The following is a 15,920-nucleotide window of genomic DNA, read 5'->3' as shown; positions in this document are numbered from 1 at the left end:
AAAAATCGCACAGGTGATCAAATACCACCAAAAGAAAGCTCTGTTTGTGGGAAAAAAAAGGACGTCAAATTAGTTTAGGTACAGCGTCGCACGACCGCGCAATTGTCCGTTAAACTCACGCAGTGCCGAATCGCAAAATAGGGCCTGGTCAGGAAGGGGGTAAAATCTTCCGGGGCTTAAGTGGTTAAGGAGGCCATAGAGAGATTAAAATTTGGCTGGATCAGCAGGAACCAGCCAAATTTCCATCAGCGTCTTCCTGTCCGCACTAAACAGAAGTCGACTGTTTGACTGACTTCTGTCAAAAGGACATGCTGGAAAACTTGTCGATCAGCGGCTGCAGCCAATCCTGAGTCCTGCTGTCAGAACACAATGTCGCCTGTAAGGGGGATTCCTCCATCCACCTCGCTTGTGTGGATGAAGGAACCGGTCAGTTTTTTTTCATTCAGCCTGCTGGCTCAAGAAAAAAAAAAAAAAGGAAAACACCTGACTATGGCCAGCTTTACCTTATTCTTTGCTCCAGCAGGATCCCACCACTCTGTTTGACTGATCCCTGAACCTCTTCTTTTTGCCTCTCCATGCGGCAGTCATACTCTGATGTCATCACATACAGCGCAGGGCCAATAGTCTTGCATTGTACATGATGATGGGGAGAGCTCCCCACAAGTTAAGAGATTCCGAGAGAAGAGGAGAGATCTGAAAGAGCGCTAGAGCAAGGAAAAAGGTAAGTATTATAGCTTATCCCTCTAACCCCCGACCTAAGGGGGAAGGGGGGACTGCATGGGTAGGTTTTACAAAATTCCCAGAGATGAGCTTTAAAAAGTAACTCCACTCACACTAGACAATTTTTTCCTCTGTTGGGTCTTCTATGCATGTCAGATCCATAGCAGGTGAAACACCTCTCACCAGTGCAACAGAACAGGCTAAGCAGAATATTTTAGTCTAAATTTTCCATATATTTTAATGCAAAATATGCAGGGAATTTGTGTGTCTTGTACAATCCACTGGATTCTGCATAAAGAGATCTCAGGTTGATCCCAGTAGCCTTATTTTGCTGTGTGGTTAATCATCATATGGGGGAGAAGATGGGCATATGCAGGGCTTTTTTCTCAGAGAATAGGTGCAGGAACTCCCCGTTCTAAGTCACTTCGCCCCCTACCTACCTCCGAGCACTGACCCTTGGTTTCACCCTCCCTACCCAGCTCCCAGTATAGACCCTTTTGGAGAATATAGGGCCAAGTATCATTTTGTAGTATGGAATTTGGTAATGATAGCAAGAAAAGCAATAAAATAGATCCCCCACAGCCAGCAGCAAATGACCCCCCCCCCTCTCCAGCAACAACAGACCCCCAGCAGCAACAACAGATCTCCCAGCAGCTAGCCACAATGGACTCTCCAGCAGCCAGCAACAGCAGACCCCTCCCTAAACAGTAGATCCCTGCCAGTCACAATTAACCCCCAGTTACAAAAGATCCTCCACCAGCAACAATAGATTGGTATGCAAAAATAGATCCCCTCCAGCAACAATAGATCCCCCAGCAGCAAGCATCAGTAGACCCTCCAGCACACCCAAGAACCCCTTGCCATGTCATACATTCAGTGCTGGAGGTGCCGGAACTGCGTTCCCCCATGTACCCACTGAAAAAAAGCCCTGGGCATATGTAATATTTTTTCAGGGCACCAAGCCTTGCACTGCAAATCAGCTGCGAAAAAGATGACTGGTTATATAAAAGGTTATTTCAATAAAGCATTATTTTTCCATTAGACCCGAGTTGGTCTTTAACCACTTTACCACCGGAGGATTTTGCTGTCTTACGTCCAGGCCACTTTTTGCGATTCGGCACTGTGCGACTAACTGACAATTGCGCGGTCGTGCAACGCCGTACCCAAACAAAATTTACGTCCTTTTTTCCGCACAAACAGAGCTTTCTTTTGGTGGTATTTGATCACCTGTGCGATTTTTACTTTTTGCGCTATAAACAAAAAAAGAGCGTAAATTTTGAAAAAATAACAATATTTTTCACATTTTTTTATATGAAATTCCCCCCAAAAAAAATGTAAAAATCAAAATTTTTTTTAAATTTTTGGCCAATTTGTTTTCTGCTACCTATGTTTGGTAAAAAAATCACAATAAGCGTATTTTGATTGGTTTGCGCAAAAGTTATTGCGTTTACTAACTAAGGGAAAGATTTCTGTCATTTTTGTTAACCACTTAAGCCCCGGAAGATTTTACCCCCTTCCTGACCAGGGGGTATTTTGCGATTCGGCACTGCGTGACTTTAACGGACAATTGCGCGGTCGTGCGACGCTGTACCTAAACGAATTTGACGTCCTTTTTTTCCCACAAACAGAGCTTTCTTTTGGTGGTATTTGATCACCTGTGCGATTTTTTGATCACGCGCTATAAACAAAGAAAGAGCGTCCATTTTGCAAAAATAACAATATTTTTCACATTTTTTTATATGAAATTCCCCCCAAAAAAAAAAGTAAAAATCAAAATTTTTTAAAATTTTCGGCCAATTTGTTTTATGCTACATATGTTTGGTAAAAAAAATCGCAAAAAGCGTATTTTGATTGGTTTGCGCAAAAGTTATCGCGTTTAATAACAAAGGGAAAGATTTTTGTCATTTTTGTTGTTTTTTTTTTTAACGCATAATGGCGGCGATCTGCGATTTTTTTTTGCGGTACTGCGACATTGGGGCGGACAGATCGGACCCTTGACTGACATTTGTGACACTTTTGGGGTTACCAGTGACATTTCTACAGTAATCAGTGCTATACATATGCACTGTTACTGTAAAAATACACTGGTTGTGAAGGGGTTAACTTTATTTGGGAGGGAGGGGCTGTGTGTATCCCTAGGGGCGTGCTTTCTACTGTGATTGGCTGTGGCTTGAGCTGTAAGGACACTGATCAACGGATCTACATACTAGATCTGTGTGATCAGTGTCTTTACAGCGAGGAGAATGACAGGTGGCTTGTTTACACAAGCTGCCTGACATTCTCCCTCTCCCCCGCCGATCGCCGAGTGACCGGCGGACATCGGGTCCGCTGGTCACACGTGCGGGGGGGTCCGTGACCACGCGGGAGCGGGAGCGCACCTCCGGGGGCGCGCGCTCGCTCCCTAGACCCTCACAAGCAAGCAACGTAGCCCTACGTCACTTTGCCTGTGAGGGGCTGACTGCCGATGTAGATCGGCGTTAGGCAGTAGGCAAGTGGTTAATGAGTAATGGCGGCGATCTGCGATTTTTTTTGCGGGACTGCGACATTGCGGCGGACAGATCGGACCCTTGACTGACGTTTTTGACACTTTTGGGGGTACCAGTGACATTACTACAGTAACCAGTGCTATAAATATCCACTGTTACTGTAAAAATTACACTGGCAGGGAAGGGGTTAATTTTATTGGAGAGGGAGGGGTTAATGTATGCCTGGTGCTTACTGACGTGTGTGGGGGGAGGTGACTGAGTGACACAGGGACAGATCGCAGGTTCAGCTATGTTGAACCCTGCAATCTGTCACTGTTTGTCACTTGGGAGATCCGCCCGCTCTGTTTACACAAGCAGGCGGACCCGCAAACTCGATTTCCCGGCGATCGGGGAAAAGCAGCGGCGATCGCCGCTGCTCCTCCCCTGGCCCGACTCCCGCTGTAACTGAAAACACAAGGGGAGGAGTCCAGCGAAGGTCTACGTCGCTGGACGGAATCGAGCCACTTTGCCGCAGTACAGTCCCAGTGACTGGTCGGCAAGTGGCTAAACGTTTGATTAATTATACACTTTTATTTTCTGCACACTGAAGTACAGAAGATTACATATGAAAACAAGAAAAACACTTTATAGCCAATAGTGTGTGGGCTCCTGACCATGACACCTATATGGGCTTGTTAGGATTTCATTACAAAACCATGGGCACTGATATGGGGAGATGGCCACCTTTGGGGGGTTATAACAGCCTCCACACTACTTGGAAGGCTTTCCATAAGATTTTGGCGTGGGGTATGGGGGGGGGGGGGTTATACCCATTTAGCCAAAACCAAATTGGTGGGGAAAAAGCAATGATGTAGAGTTAGAAGCCCTGGATCATATAGTGGGAATCGGAAGTTTGGGCACCCCAGGTAAAAAGTTGTATTATAGTGCATAAAGAAGCCAAGGAAAGATGGAAAAATCTCCAAAGGCATCAAATGACAGATTAGACATTCTTATAATATGTCAACAAAAGTTAAATTTTTTTCCATCATTTACACTTTCAAAATAACAGAAAACAAAAAAATGGCATCTGCAAACGTTTGGGTGCCCTGCATTGTTAATATCTTGTACTGCCCCCTTTGGCAAGTATCACAGCTTGTAAACGCTTTTTGTAGCCAGCCCAGGAGTTTTTTTTAATTCTTGTTTTAGGTATCTTTGCCCATTCTTCCTTACAAAAGTCTTCCAGTTCTTTGAGAATTCTGGGCTGTCTGTCACGCACTGTTTTTTTAAGGTCTATCCATAGATCTTCAATTATGTTGAGGTCAAGAGATTGTGAGGCCATGGCAAAACCTTCATTTTACGCCTCTTGATGTAATCCCCCATGGATTTCGAGGTGTGTTTAGGATCATTATCCATTTGTAGAAGCCATCCTCTCTTTAACTTCAGCTTTTTCACAGATGGCATCAAGTTACCATCCAAAATTTGCTGAAATTTTATTGAATCCATTTTTCCTTCTACTCGTGAGATGTTCCCTGTGCCACTGGCTGCAATACAACCCCAAAGCATGATTGATCCACCCCCATGCTTAACAGTTGGACAGAGGTTCTTTTCATTCAATTCTGTGCCCCTTCTTCTCCAAACGTACCTTTGCTCATTCCGGCCAAAAAGTTAAATTTTAACCTCATCGGTCCACAGAACTTTTTTCCAGAATGCATCAGGCTTGTCTATATGTTCATTTGCAAAGTTCAAACGCTGATTTTTGTGGTGAGGACGTAGAAGAGGTTTTCTTCTGATGACTCTTCCATGAAGACCATATTTGTACAAGTATCTCTTTATAGTGGAATAGTGTACCACAACTCCAGTGTCTGCCAGATCTTTCTGGAGGGATCGTGCAGTCAAACGTGGGTTTTGAATTGTTTTTCTCACAATCCTGCGAGCTGTTCTGTCTGATATTTTTCTTGATCTTCCAGATCTTGCTTTACCTTCCACTGTTCCTGATGACTGCCATTTCTTAATTACATTCCAAACAGAGGATATTGACATCTGAAAAAGCTCTGCTATCTTCTTATAGCCTTCTCCAGCTTTGTCAGCGTCAACTATTTTCTGTTTCAGTTTTCTAGACAACTGCTTAGAAGATCCCATGGTGCTGATTGTTGGGGCAAGATCAGATGAGTCTGGGCATTTAAAACCGTTGAGATTGACATCACCTGGTCTTCCCAGACGACGATTGAGAACAATCCATGACACTGGCAGGTCTCAGCCTTGCAAAGGGGGCAGTGCATGCTATAAAGGGGGCAGTGCATGCTATAAATTCTGCAGGGTGCCCAAACTTTTGCAGACGCCATTTTTTTGTTTTCTATAATTTTGAAAGTGTCAATGATGGAAATAAAATCTAACTTTTGTCGACATTATAAGAATGTCTAATCTGTAATTTGATGCCTTTTGGAGATTTTTCCATCTTTCCTTGGCTTCTTTATGCACATTAATACACATTTTTACCTGGGGTGCCCAAACTTTCGATCTCCACTGTAACTGGTGTTCCAATATATCCCAGAGGTGTTCAGGAAGATTGGGGGTCAGGGCTTAATACAAGCCATTCAAATTCCTCTACACCAAACTCACCAAACCATGTCTTTATGGACCTGGCTCTGTATACAGGTATGCTGGATCAGAAGGACTTTCCACAATGGTTACCACAAGGTTTGAAGTGGACAGTTATACTTTAAGGGTACTGTTAATGATACATCATTCAAAGACATTTTAGATAACTAAAGGCAAAACTTTTATTTCATTTTGGATAGAGGGGAGAAGAATAAGAATATTTGTCAGTTTTTATTTCTGCCTGTATCCCCAATAGGAAGATTCACCGCCTCCATTTGTCCTATTTGCCATTATTGAAAATGAAAGTAAAGGAAAATCCCACATTTTGGGTTGTCCCCAGAAAAGTAAGAGGGGAATCTTCCAATGTGGACACTATTTCTGATAACCTGGGGCTTCCAAAGAGATTCCCTTTATTTGCAGAGATTTCCTCTTACTTCCTATTTGGCTGTGGGACAGAAGGTGAAGGGGAATCTCCCCAATGGGACAAAGATAGCAAAAACAAACCTTATAAGGGTTAGAATTCTCCTTTACTCTATCCAATATGGAAAAATGGATTTTTGTAAAATCTTACCGTAAAATCCTTTTCTCTTAGCTCATTGACAGACGTAGTCCTCGGTGATTCAGCACCTTCGGGTTATGCTGCCCTCCACAGGAGTAGGACTAGACAGGAAATAAAATGCTCTGGCCACACCCTAGGGGCAGTCTCCGAGGGTATATCCTCTCTCTCTCTCTGCCACAGCAAATCAGTTATGTCACAAAGCAGTGTTTAGAGAATTTAACCCAACCCAACTCCAAAACAGAGGGGCGGGTACTACGTCTGTCAATGAGCTAAGAGAAAAGGATTTTACGGTATGATTTTACAAAAATCAATTTTTCTCTATCGCTCATTGACAGACGTAGTCCTCGGTGATTCAGCACCTTCAGGACGTCCCAAAGCAGTACCACAAATGAGGGGTGGGAAAAATGGAAATTAAATCCAATCTAGAAGGCCCAACCGGTGCCAACTAGAAGTTTTACAATGCTCATCCTCAATGATGAGACTCAACAAAAAAATTTTTCAACAGAAAAAATCCTCGAGGTAGACCTCCGGTCTCCTCAAATTGCGGCCTGCAAAACCTTGCGGCCAAATGAGGCATCCGCCGATGCCATCACATCAATTTTATAAAATTTTGTAAAGGTATGAACCGACGACCAGGTGGCCGCCTTACATACCTGGACTACTGACGCCTGATGGCGGAAGGCCCAGGAAGTACTGAGCGCTCGAGTGGAGTGCGCCCTAACAGGGAACGGAGGACTCCGACCCTTAATAGAATAAGCCTGTACCACCGTCTGTCTGATCCATTTGGATATAGTCGCGGCAGATGCAGGCAACCCCTTTCTGGGGCCATCCGTGATCACAAAAAGTGAATGCGTCTTACGGAACGATTCCGTAGCTTTCAGGTATACCCTGATTGCCCGAACCACATCCAAGGAATGCAACGCATGTTCCCGATGATGATTGAGCTGAGGACACAAGGAAGGTAGTACAATATCTTCATTCAGATGAAAATCTGAAACCACCTTAGGAAGAAAGGATGGCTTAGGATGAAGCACCACCTTATCCCTATGAATCACTAAGTATGGGGACTGGCATGATAATGCAGCCAGTTCTGACACCCTGCGAGCAGAAGTGATAGCCACCAAGAAGGCCACCTTCTGGGATAAAGTAAGCAAGGGAATCTCCCTGATGTTTTCAAAGGGAGGTTTCTGTAGAACCGACAAAACCAAATTAAGATCCCAGGGCGGTAAGGGCGCGCGGACTGGTGGAGCCAGGTGCCGCACCCCCTGGATGAAATTCCGCACCAAGGACTTGGTAGCTAAAGGTTTCTGAAAGAAGATTGCTAATGCTGAAACTTGACCCTTGATGGTGCTCAAGGCTAGTTTCTGCTCAACCCCTTTTTGCAAAAAGGCCAATATTCGAGTCACCGAATAAGTACGTGGAGGAAATCCTAAAGATTCGCACCACGCAATATAAGTCTTCCATGTGTGATAATAGACCTTGCTGGAAGTCGCTTTCCTTGCTTTAATAAGGGTAGGAATGACTGAAGCTGACAACCCTCTGTCCTTCAGTACTTGGGTCTCAATGGCCAGGCCATTAAAACCAGCGATTGTAAAGCACGATGGTAGATTGGTCCTCGAGACCGCAGACACTCCCTGAGACGAAGTTCCCACGGAACGTCTGCGACTAGCATGTCCAAGTCGGCCAGGCCGGCTTGACGAGGCCAGCCTAGAATTTCTAGGACCACTGGCGCTAACTGGATCTGAACCAGGCGTCCCTAGAGATATCTGGCCCCGACCATCCGAGAAAGTCTGGTCGTTTTCTGTTCCCACACATTTATCAGACACCTGATTCCTATCAGGAACGGTGATCTTTCCTGGTTGAACCTCAGGGACCGAAGTCACCTGGCTAGAGGCTTCTTGGTCTGTCTGGTCAACCGGATCAGATTCCTGTGGGGAATGGAGACTAATCTTTGGAAAAGGTAAAGGAAAAGATCTGTTCAGGGAACGGTGACTACTTAAAAGTTGGAAGGGAAGAATCGCACCGGTAGCAGTAGTCGATGCTCGATCTAATGTCCTGGATACCGGTGAAAACGTCCCCCCACCCTCAAACCGGGTGGGGGCGCACCTTCAGGCTGTGTAATCCTTTGCTTCGGGTTTGGCTGAGTCGGTCCTCTGTTTGTCTGACCAGCCCTTCTTGAACCCCCCTGGAGGAGCCTTGCCTTTCCCGCTAGTTCCAGCCGGGCGTACGAACCCTCTATGGGCAGTAAAGAAAGGTCCTCGCTTGTTACAAGGTCCCTTAGTTTTAGCCGCCTGTGGCAAGAAAGTGCTCTTGCCTCCAGTGGCATCCTTAATGATCTCATCTAGGGTGACCCCAAATAAGCGATTCCCCTGAAAGGGGAGATTCGTTAAGGTATTTTTGGAACCTAGGTCCGCTGACCAGCACTTCAACCACAGCACACGTCTGAGGATTACCGCTGACATAGATGCATGCCCCAATAGAGGGGTAATATCCAAGGCTGCATCACAGATAAACTGTAGTCCTTGTATGATCTGTTCCATTAAATCAGATGTTCCCTGGGGGATATCTTTCCCCTTTAGGTCATGGCGTACCAATCTCGCCCATTCCGTAAGTGTCTGGGAAACTAGACCAATGACAATTACTGGTCTAAATGCTGACCCTATCAGGGAAAAAATAGTGCGGGACTCCGCTTCCACCTTCCGATCCACCGGATCCTTAAAGGACGAAGTGTCCTCTACTGGAATAACCGTGGCTTTATTCAGCCTGGAAATAGGTGGGTCCACCACTGGTGGTACCGTCCATTTCTTAATGAGGGCATAGGCGTGCGCACGGGGTGTGCCGGGTGTGCCTGGGCACACCCTAATCACCCTGTGTCTGTTAGTGTTGGGTCGGCTTCTCCATCTCTGCCACTGAGGGTAGTGAGATACTTGGTGGAGAGGCGGCTGTGCTGTTGGCTCCAGCAGATAGTGAGGCTTGTCAGAGCCGCTCAGTGTGTGTGACACTGTTAGGTAATGTTAATGCTTGCAGGGAGAAAGACGAGCTGTCAAAACTCAGGGGTGATGTCGGGGGTGGGCGGGACCGAACAGCTATCAAACACCAGCCAATAGGATGGGGTCTGGGCGGCCGCTTAGTTTATGTGGCTCCGCCCCTTTCTTAAGCAGCCCAATCATTGGCTGGTGTTTGACAGCTGCTTGATCCCGCCCACCCCCGACATCACCGCTTTTTTTTACAGCTGGGCTTTCTCCCTGAAAGCAGCTACATTACATGACAGTGTCATACACACAGTGGGGTACCAATGTGGGGTGTCAGCCGGCGTTCTCTGAGATCCCACATCGCAGGGTGAAGGCAGCTGCAGTGGCAGCTCCTTCAGTCCGTGCTGCTAGCGGGGGGCGGAGCCGGGATGGGAAGAAGGGGGCGGAGCCTCGCGGGGAGGGGCGGAGCCTCGGCGGGAAGAAGGGGGCGGAGCCTCGGCGGGAAGAAGGTGAGTGCGTTCCCATTGCTCAAGTGTGTGTGCTGGATAGGAGGGGGGTGGGGAAGCTGCATATAGAGGGATTCATCTTTCCCTATTCTTTCTGCAGCTGCTGAATAACTGATTCTCCTCCTCTCCCTCCTGCAGGAAGAATAGGGAAAGATCAATTCATCTATATGCAGCTGCCCCATCCCCCTCCTATACAACTTCTTTTGCTAGCCCCCCTCTGCTCTTAGCCCCCCCCAAAGGCACTAGACCCCCCTGTTCTTTAGCACCCCCCATGCTCTTCAGCCCCCCACAGTGCTTTTCATCTCCCTCCCCCCAAGTGCTCCCTGTCCCCCCCAGTGCTCTCCACCCCCTGGTTTTCCTTGCCCGCCCCCTAAGTGCTCCCTGTCCCCCACCCAGTGCTCTCCACCCCCCTGGTTTTCCCTGCCGCCCCCCAAGTGCTCTCCACCCCCCTGGTTTTCCCTGCCCGCCCCCCAAGTGCTCGCTGTCCCTCCCAGTGCTCTCCACCCTCCTGGTTTTCCGTGCTCGCCCCCCCCCCAGTGCTCCCCCCCGCGCCTTCCAACCCCCCTACAATGCTTTCCAAATCCCCTCTTTATTCTCTCCAGCCCCCCCCCCCCCCACCGTGCCCTTCAGCTCCTCCAGTGCTCTCTGCTTGCCCTGTGCTCTCCGGCCCCCCTAGTGCTCTTCTATCTTCTATCATGTCCTCAGTCTCTGACCATCTCCTGTATCATGTCTGCAGTCTCTGACCATCTCCTGTACCATGTCTACAGTCTCTGACCATCTCCTGTATCATGTCTGCAGTCTCTGACCATCTCCTGTATCATGTCTGCAGTCTCTGACCATCTCCTGTATCATGTCTACAGTCTCTGACCATCTCATGTATCATGTCTGCAGTCTCTGACCATCTCCTGTACCATGTCTACAGTCTCTGACCATCTCCTGTACCATGTCTACAGTCTCTGACCATCTCCTGTATCATGTCTGCAGTCTCTGACCATCTCCTGTACCATGTCTACAGTCTCTGACCATCTCCTGTATCATGTCTGCAGTCTCTGACCATCTCCTGTACCATGTCTACAGTCTCTGACCATCTCCTGTATCATGTCTGCAGTCTCTGACCATCTCCTGTATCATGTCCTCAGTCTCTGACCATCTCCTGTATCATGTCTGCAGTCTCTGACCATCTCCTGTACCATGTCTACAGTCTCTGACCATCTCATGTATCATGTCTGCAGTCTCTGACCATCTCCTGTACCATGTCTACAGTCTCTGACCATCTCATGTATCATGTCTGTAGTCTCTGACCATCTCCTGTATCATGTCTGCAGTCTCTGACCATCTACTGTATCCTGTCTGCAGTCTCTGACCATCTCCTTTATCATGTCTGTAGTCTCTGACCATCTCCTGTATCACGTTTGCAGTCTCTGACCATCTCCTTTATCATGTCTGTAGTCTCTGACCATCTCCTGTAAACACATTGCTAATAATATTAGCTATCTATTTATGCTGAAGGTAGGACTGTGCAGGGGAGGCAGAGAGTGCAAAAGGGGGAACTGTGATTAGAGAGACAGGGGGCAGACTGCAAGGGGCACTGTGATTGGGGGGGGGGGGGCTGTGAATTTTGTGCAATAAATATTCCTGAAAACATTACAAATTTTTGTGGGTGCTTACATTTTAAAGTTGGGGGGGGGGGGGGGTGCCAGATATAGGATCCGCCCCGGGTGCCAAATTCTCTAGGTACGCCACTGCACACACACTGAGCAGCTCTTGCAAGTCTCACTGTCTGCTGAATGTGAAACTCCCCCTCTCCCCTGTTAGTGTCCATAAGTGGTGCCCAGTAGTGCCACCTATCAGTGCCCAGTAGTGCCACCTATCAGTGCCCACCAGTGCCACCTATCAGTGCCCACCAGTGCCACTTCATCAGTGCCCATCAGTGTCACCTAATAGTGCCTATCAGTGCCCAGCAGTGCCGCCTCATCAGTGCCACCTATCAGTGCCCACCAGTGCCGCCTCATCAGTGCCCATCAGACACATCTAACAGTGCCTATCAGTGCTTCCTATCAGTGCCACCAATCAGTGCCCACCAATGCCGCCTATCAGTGATGCCTATTAGTGCCCATCAGTGCTGCCAATAAGTGCTGCCTATCAGTGCCACCTATCAGTACCCATCAGTGCAGCCTCATCAGTGCCAGTCAGTGCTGAGAACAAGCGCCTATTAGTGCTGCCTATCAGTCCATATCAGTGCCTCACATGTAATTTCACCTGTAATACACATCAAAAGGAAAATAAGGCATACATCTTTTTCAAAACTTAGCAGTGATGGTGGAACCCCTCTACAGATATTTGCCATACAATTTAACTTAAGTGCAAAAACCTTTTAGTGTCCCAATACTTTTGACAAGTGTTTATGTGTGTGTGTGTGTATATATATATATATATATATATACACACGCATGTGTGTTTGAGCTTTGGGGTGCACACCCTAATGCAATAGGCTGCGCACGCCTATGAATGAGGGATTCCTCAAACGGATAGCGTCTAGCAATGCGTTTGGAAATAGTAAAGGTACGCTTAGAATGCTCCCATTCTTCTTTAATTTTATTACCAAAACACTTGGGTACAGGAAAAACCTTCACCGTCTTGGTGGGTTTGTTAGTACCAAAGGGAATCTCTGTTTCAGTTGCCTCTGCCGGTGAAACCTCAAGTCTTAATGTTTCCTGAACCGCCACAACTAGCGCGTCCACCAAAGCTTCTTCCCGAATTATGGCGGAAGTATTAACGTCCTCCTCACTGTCTGAGGGAACTTTACCTGAGACAACAGCCCTTGCAGAGGGACCTGCAGCTGCAATGACCATCTCAGACTCTGAAGTGTCCGATAATATAAGGGTAGGCGGGGGTCGCTTTCTTGACCCCCGTCCCTGACAGGCCATCTCCACCCGAGCCACCAAAGACTCCAAAACTGCTGTAAATGCATCCATACTCTGTGCACCGGCGGGTCCCGTGGCCCCCTCGAGGGAAGCAGGTGGGGGTACTTGTGTGGCAGGGTCCATGATGATTCCAGTAACTACCCGGAAAATTCAATCCAAAATAAAAATAATTTTTTTTTTTTTTCAGACCCCCAGTGCCACAAAAGCCCCTCAGTGTTACCTGCTAGGGATCCCTATCGAGCGAGAGAGAGAGAGAGATAGACCCCCAGGCTCACCACTTGATGCTCAGAGTTCACTGCAACAGGTTAAAGCGCTGTCTCCACAAACAGGAAGTCTTTTGGCTGGCTGCCCGGGAAGAAAGGAGGCGGCTCCGCCCCTCTGCACGCCTTCCGGCGCCTCCCCTAGCTCCACGAGGTGTTTGAGTCACCTCAAACATGGCTGCCCCCATGCTGCAGACACGAGGCTACGCCAAAATGGCGGCCTCGCGCGATCTACGGCGGTCTGTTCCAGCATAGCGGCGTCCTGCAGAGTAACTAGGCATCGCAATCTCTTTCTCTCATGGAGATCAGCTTGACCGGCGGTACCGAACCCTGGCGGAACCGCGTGGCCGTCGGGAGACATGCTTCAGCTGGAGGAATGACCTGGCAAGCCGCATACATGTCCTGTGGCTTCTGACAGGTAAGATACTTCTATTCTCACCGTAAGATTTCATTGCTGCCACATATTACAATCATTTAAACATACTTTGTAATTAGATTGTCAGCTCCCAAACCAAGCCTGCTGGCTTTTTGTCCACACAAATCACATTCAATATAGGGGGATCTGTGCTATGTTATAGGATGGAGGGGAACCCATCCTTACCATTACAGAGAGGGGCCCGCGTTCACCACAAGACCCGTCAGGGGGAAAGGGGGAACATACTACTCACCATACCGGAACCAGGCGGGCGCCAACTCCTGACAGTACCCCTCTCCACCGAGGTAGGAGGGCTGTCGACCAATACGGACGCCGTGACTCATGGTCTTTGGTGTTTCAGCGAGACGTTTAACTCGCAGGGTCAGTCCCTTCAGTGGGACTATGTCGCGGCCGACCCAGCGCGGAGCTATGGCCTGCACGCGCTCGTAGGCTGAACTGGGGTGACCACCGGATCTCAACATCCAGCCCGTCGCCCAGTTCAGCTTTCTTGCTTGAAGATCTCACAGGAACACTGGAGAAAAAAAGTTGTCTAAAAAAAATTTTTTAAGAAAAAAATCCTGCCAGGACCGAAGATCCCAGCAAGGTATCTAGGTCCTTACTCCTGACTAGACAGAAAAAAACTGATTTGCTGTGGCAGAGAGAGAGAGGATATACCCTCGGGGACTGCCCCTAGGGTGTGGCCAGAGCATTTTATTTCCTGTCTAGTCCTACTCCTGTGGAGGGCAGCATAACCCGAAGGTGCTGAATCACCGAGGACTACGTCTGTCAATGAGCGATAGAGAAAAAAAGTTTTGCACATAGTTCTACTTTAAGCAGTTTAAGCTTCTGAACTCGGTTATTTCTTCACATACTTTTGGCTATATAGTGTACGTGGCATTTGGTAAGGTAGCCATTGCTGGTCTTTTGGGGTCAGATAACATCCGTAATAATAAACACTGCAAAATAGATGTCTGCCTGTCTTCAAGGACTTTTATACAATAAGAATCTTTCCCTCAAATGAGAATGCTGGGGGTTTCCACTTGACCTCATTTGCAGTTTTTAGCAAATGTTTTCCAGATAGGTTGTGCAGACAAGGACTTACCTGCAGACGCTGGACTTGCGAGACATGGTGGTGCTGGGAGAGGATGGAGGGGTCTGATAAGACCAGTTATAGTCTGAGCCCTTCAAATCATGGATCACCTGTTTAAAGAACAGAGATCAAAGAGAATGTCAGGCCTAAGGAGAAACAATATCTGTAGGCAGCAGGTGGGTTAATGCAAGATTCTGAATAATCAAAACCAGAACCTAGAACTCATGTCTGATGACACTTCTGTGGAACGTTTTCACCTCTCATAACTCTCACAGGATTTGTAGTTCTTTCAGTCAGTCTTCAGATTACTTCTCAGCCTTACAACCATGACTTCACTTTTTACTCTTCTCCTATATTTGGATAGTGAAAGAACAATAGCACATTTTTTTTTTTTAAAGCCCGTAGCGTGTGTAACACACTCAAAAGACTCCACCCGGTGCATAAAAAAGTGCACACACAATGGTGTCATTGGGAACTTATCAGAGAGGCAGATATTGCTCATTGCTCAAGGAGCCCCTAGCAACCTCTGGAGGAACCCTAGGGTTCCATGGAATTCTGGTTGAAAAAGCCTCGTCTATAGACTATACAGAGGTAAGACTGCAAAAACTGATTCAAAATTGTATTTGTTCCGAGACAAAATGGTCCCCACACAAAATTGCTGTCTTTACTGTTGGTAGACCATGTTACACTTCAACCCTGGCTACACTGCAATACACTAAGTAATTAAAGTGGCATGCTGGGATTGACAAACTACTCCTGAAAGGATGAGATTTAATAGCATTTAAAAAAAATCTGGAACACTGTATTACTGTATGGCTTATTTGGACTGTATCACCATGGTAGATGCAAGCGGTAATGTCTAGATTACAGTGCGAGTGACAGCATGGTGAACAATGGTAGTCTTCATCACTAAATCCCCCATTACATGCTAAAACTTTTTTTTTTTCAATTTTTATATTGCTCATAATTGTTAATAATTTATAATATCAGCATTAAAAAAACAAAAAAAACAACAAAGAATTTAAAATAATAAAAAAAAAAAAAACATTAGCCGTAGTGTTTGTATAGGAAAAGTTAGGTTGCTCTGACGCGAATGTGGTCTACACCTCATATTAAGTAGCCCCATGGCTATCCATTGAACTGCACCGGCCCCTTGCCAAGCAAACGGGTTATCCGCTGTCCATCTGTACAAGTCCAAAACAGAATGCAAGAGGAGGGGCAATACAACCCCCAGTCCTTCATCCTTTGTAGGAACACTTTCTTATTCTTGCTTTTTTTTTTTGTCCGGTCCAAAGCTTTTAAAATTTACAAGGGTTTCTTTGAAACTAAAATATGGGTTTTGGCACTTTATGGAAATAAAAATGAATCTGTGAAATGAAAAGCAGGAAAAAAAAACATAAAAGGGATTAAC

General features: G+C 46.8%; 1 protein-coding gene across 1 annotated transcript in view; it reads right to left on the bottom strand.

Moving 5' to 3' along the window:
* The window catches only part of LOC309543744 (protein MTSS 1-like), a gene marked incomplete at its 5' end in the record, with an annotated part of 59,457 nt that extends 44,620 nt beyond the window's left edge, over positions 1 to 14,837 (bottom strand). The window contains 2 exons of the mRNA XM_082276187.1: positions 14,522 to 14,619; positions 14,832 to 14,837. Coding sequence (XP_082132313.1) covers positions 14,522 to 14,619; positions 14,832 to 14,837 — 104 coding nt within the window. The remainder of the gene's footprint in view (positions 1 to 14,521; positions 14,620 to 14,831) is intronic.
* Positions 14,838 to 15,920: the final 1,083 nt, after the last annotated feature.

This window comes from Pelophylax lessonae (genome assembly GCF_965119305.1).
Source record: "Pelophylax lessonae genome assembly, contig: HAP1_SCAFFOLD_338, whole genome shotgun sequence".
Lineage (NCBI taxonomy): Eukaryota > Metazoa > Chordata > Amphibia > Anura > Ranidae > Pelophylax > Pelophylax lessonae.
Note: the sequence above shows the minus strand (reverse complement) of the source record. Positions and strands in the feature narration are given on the sequence as shown.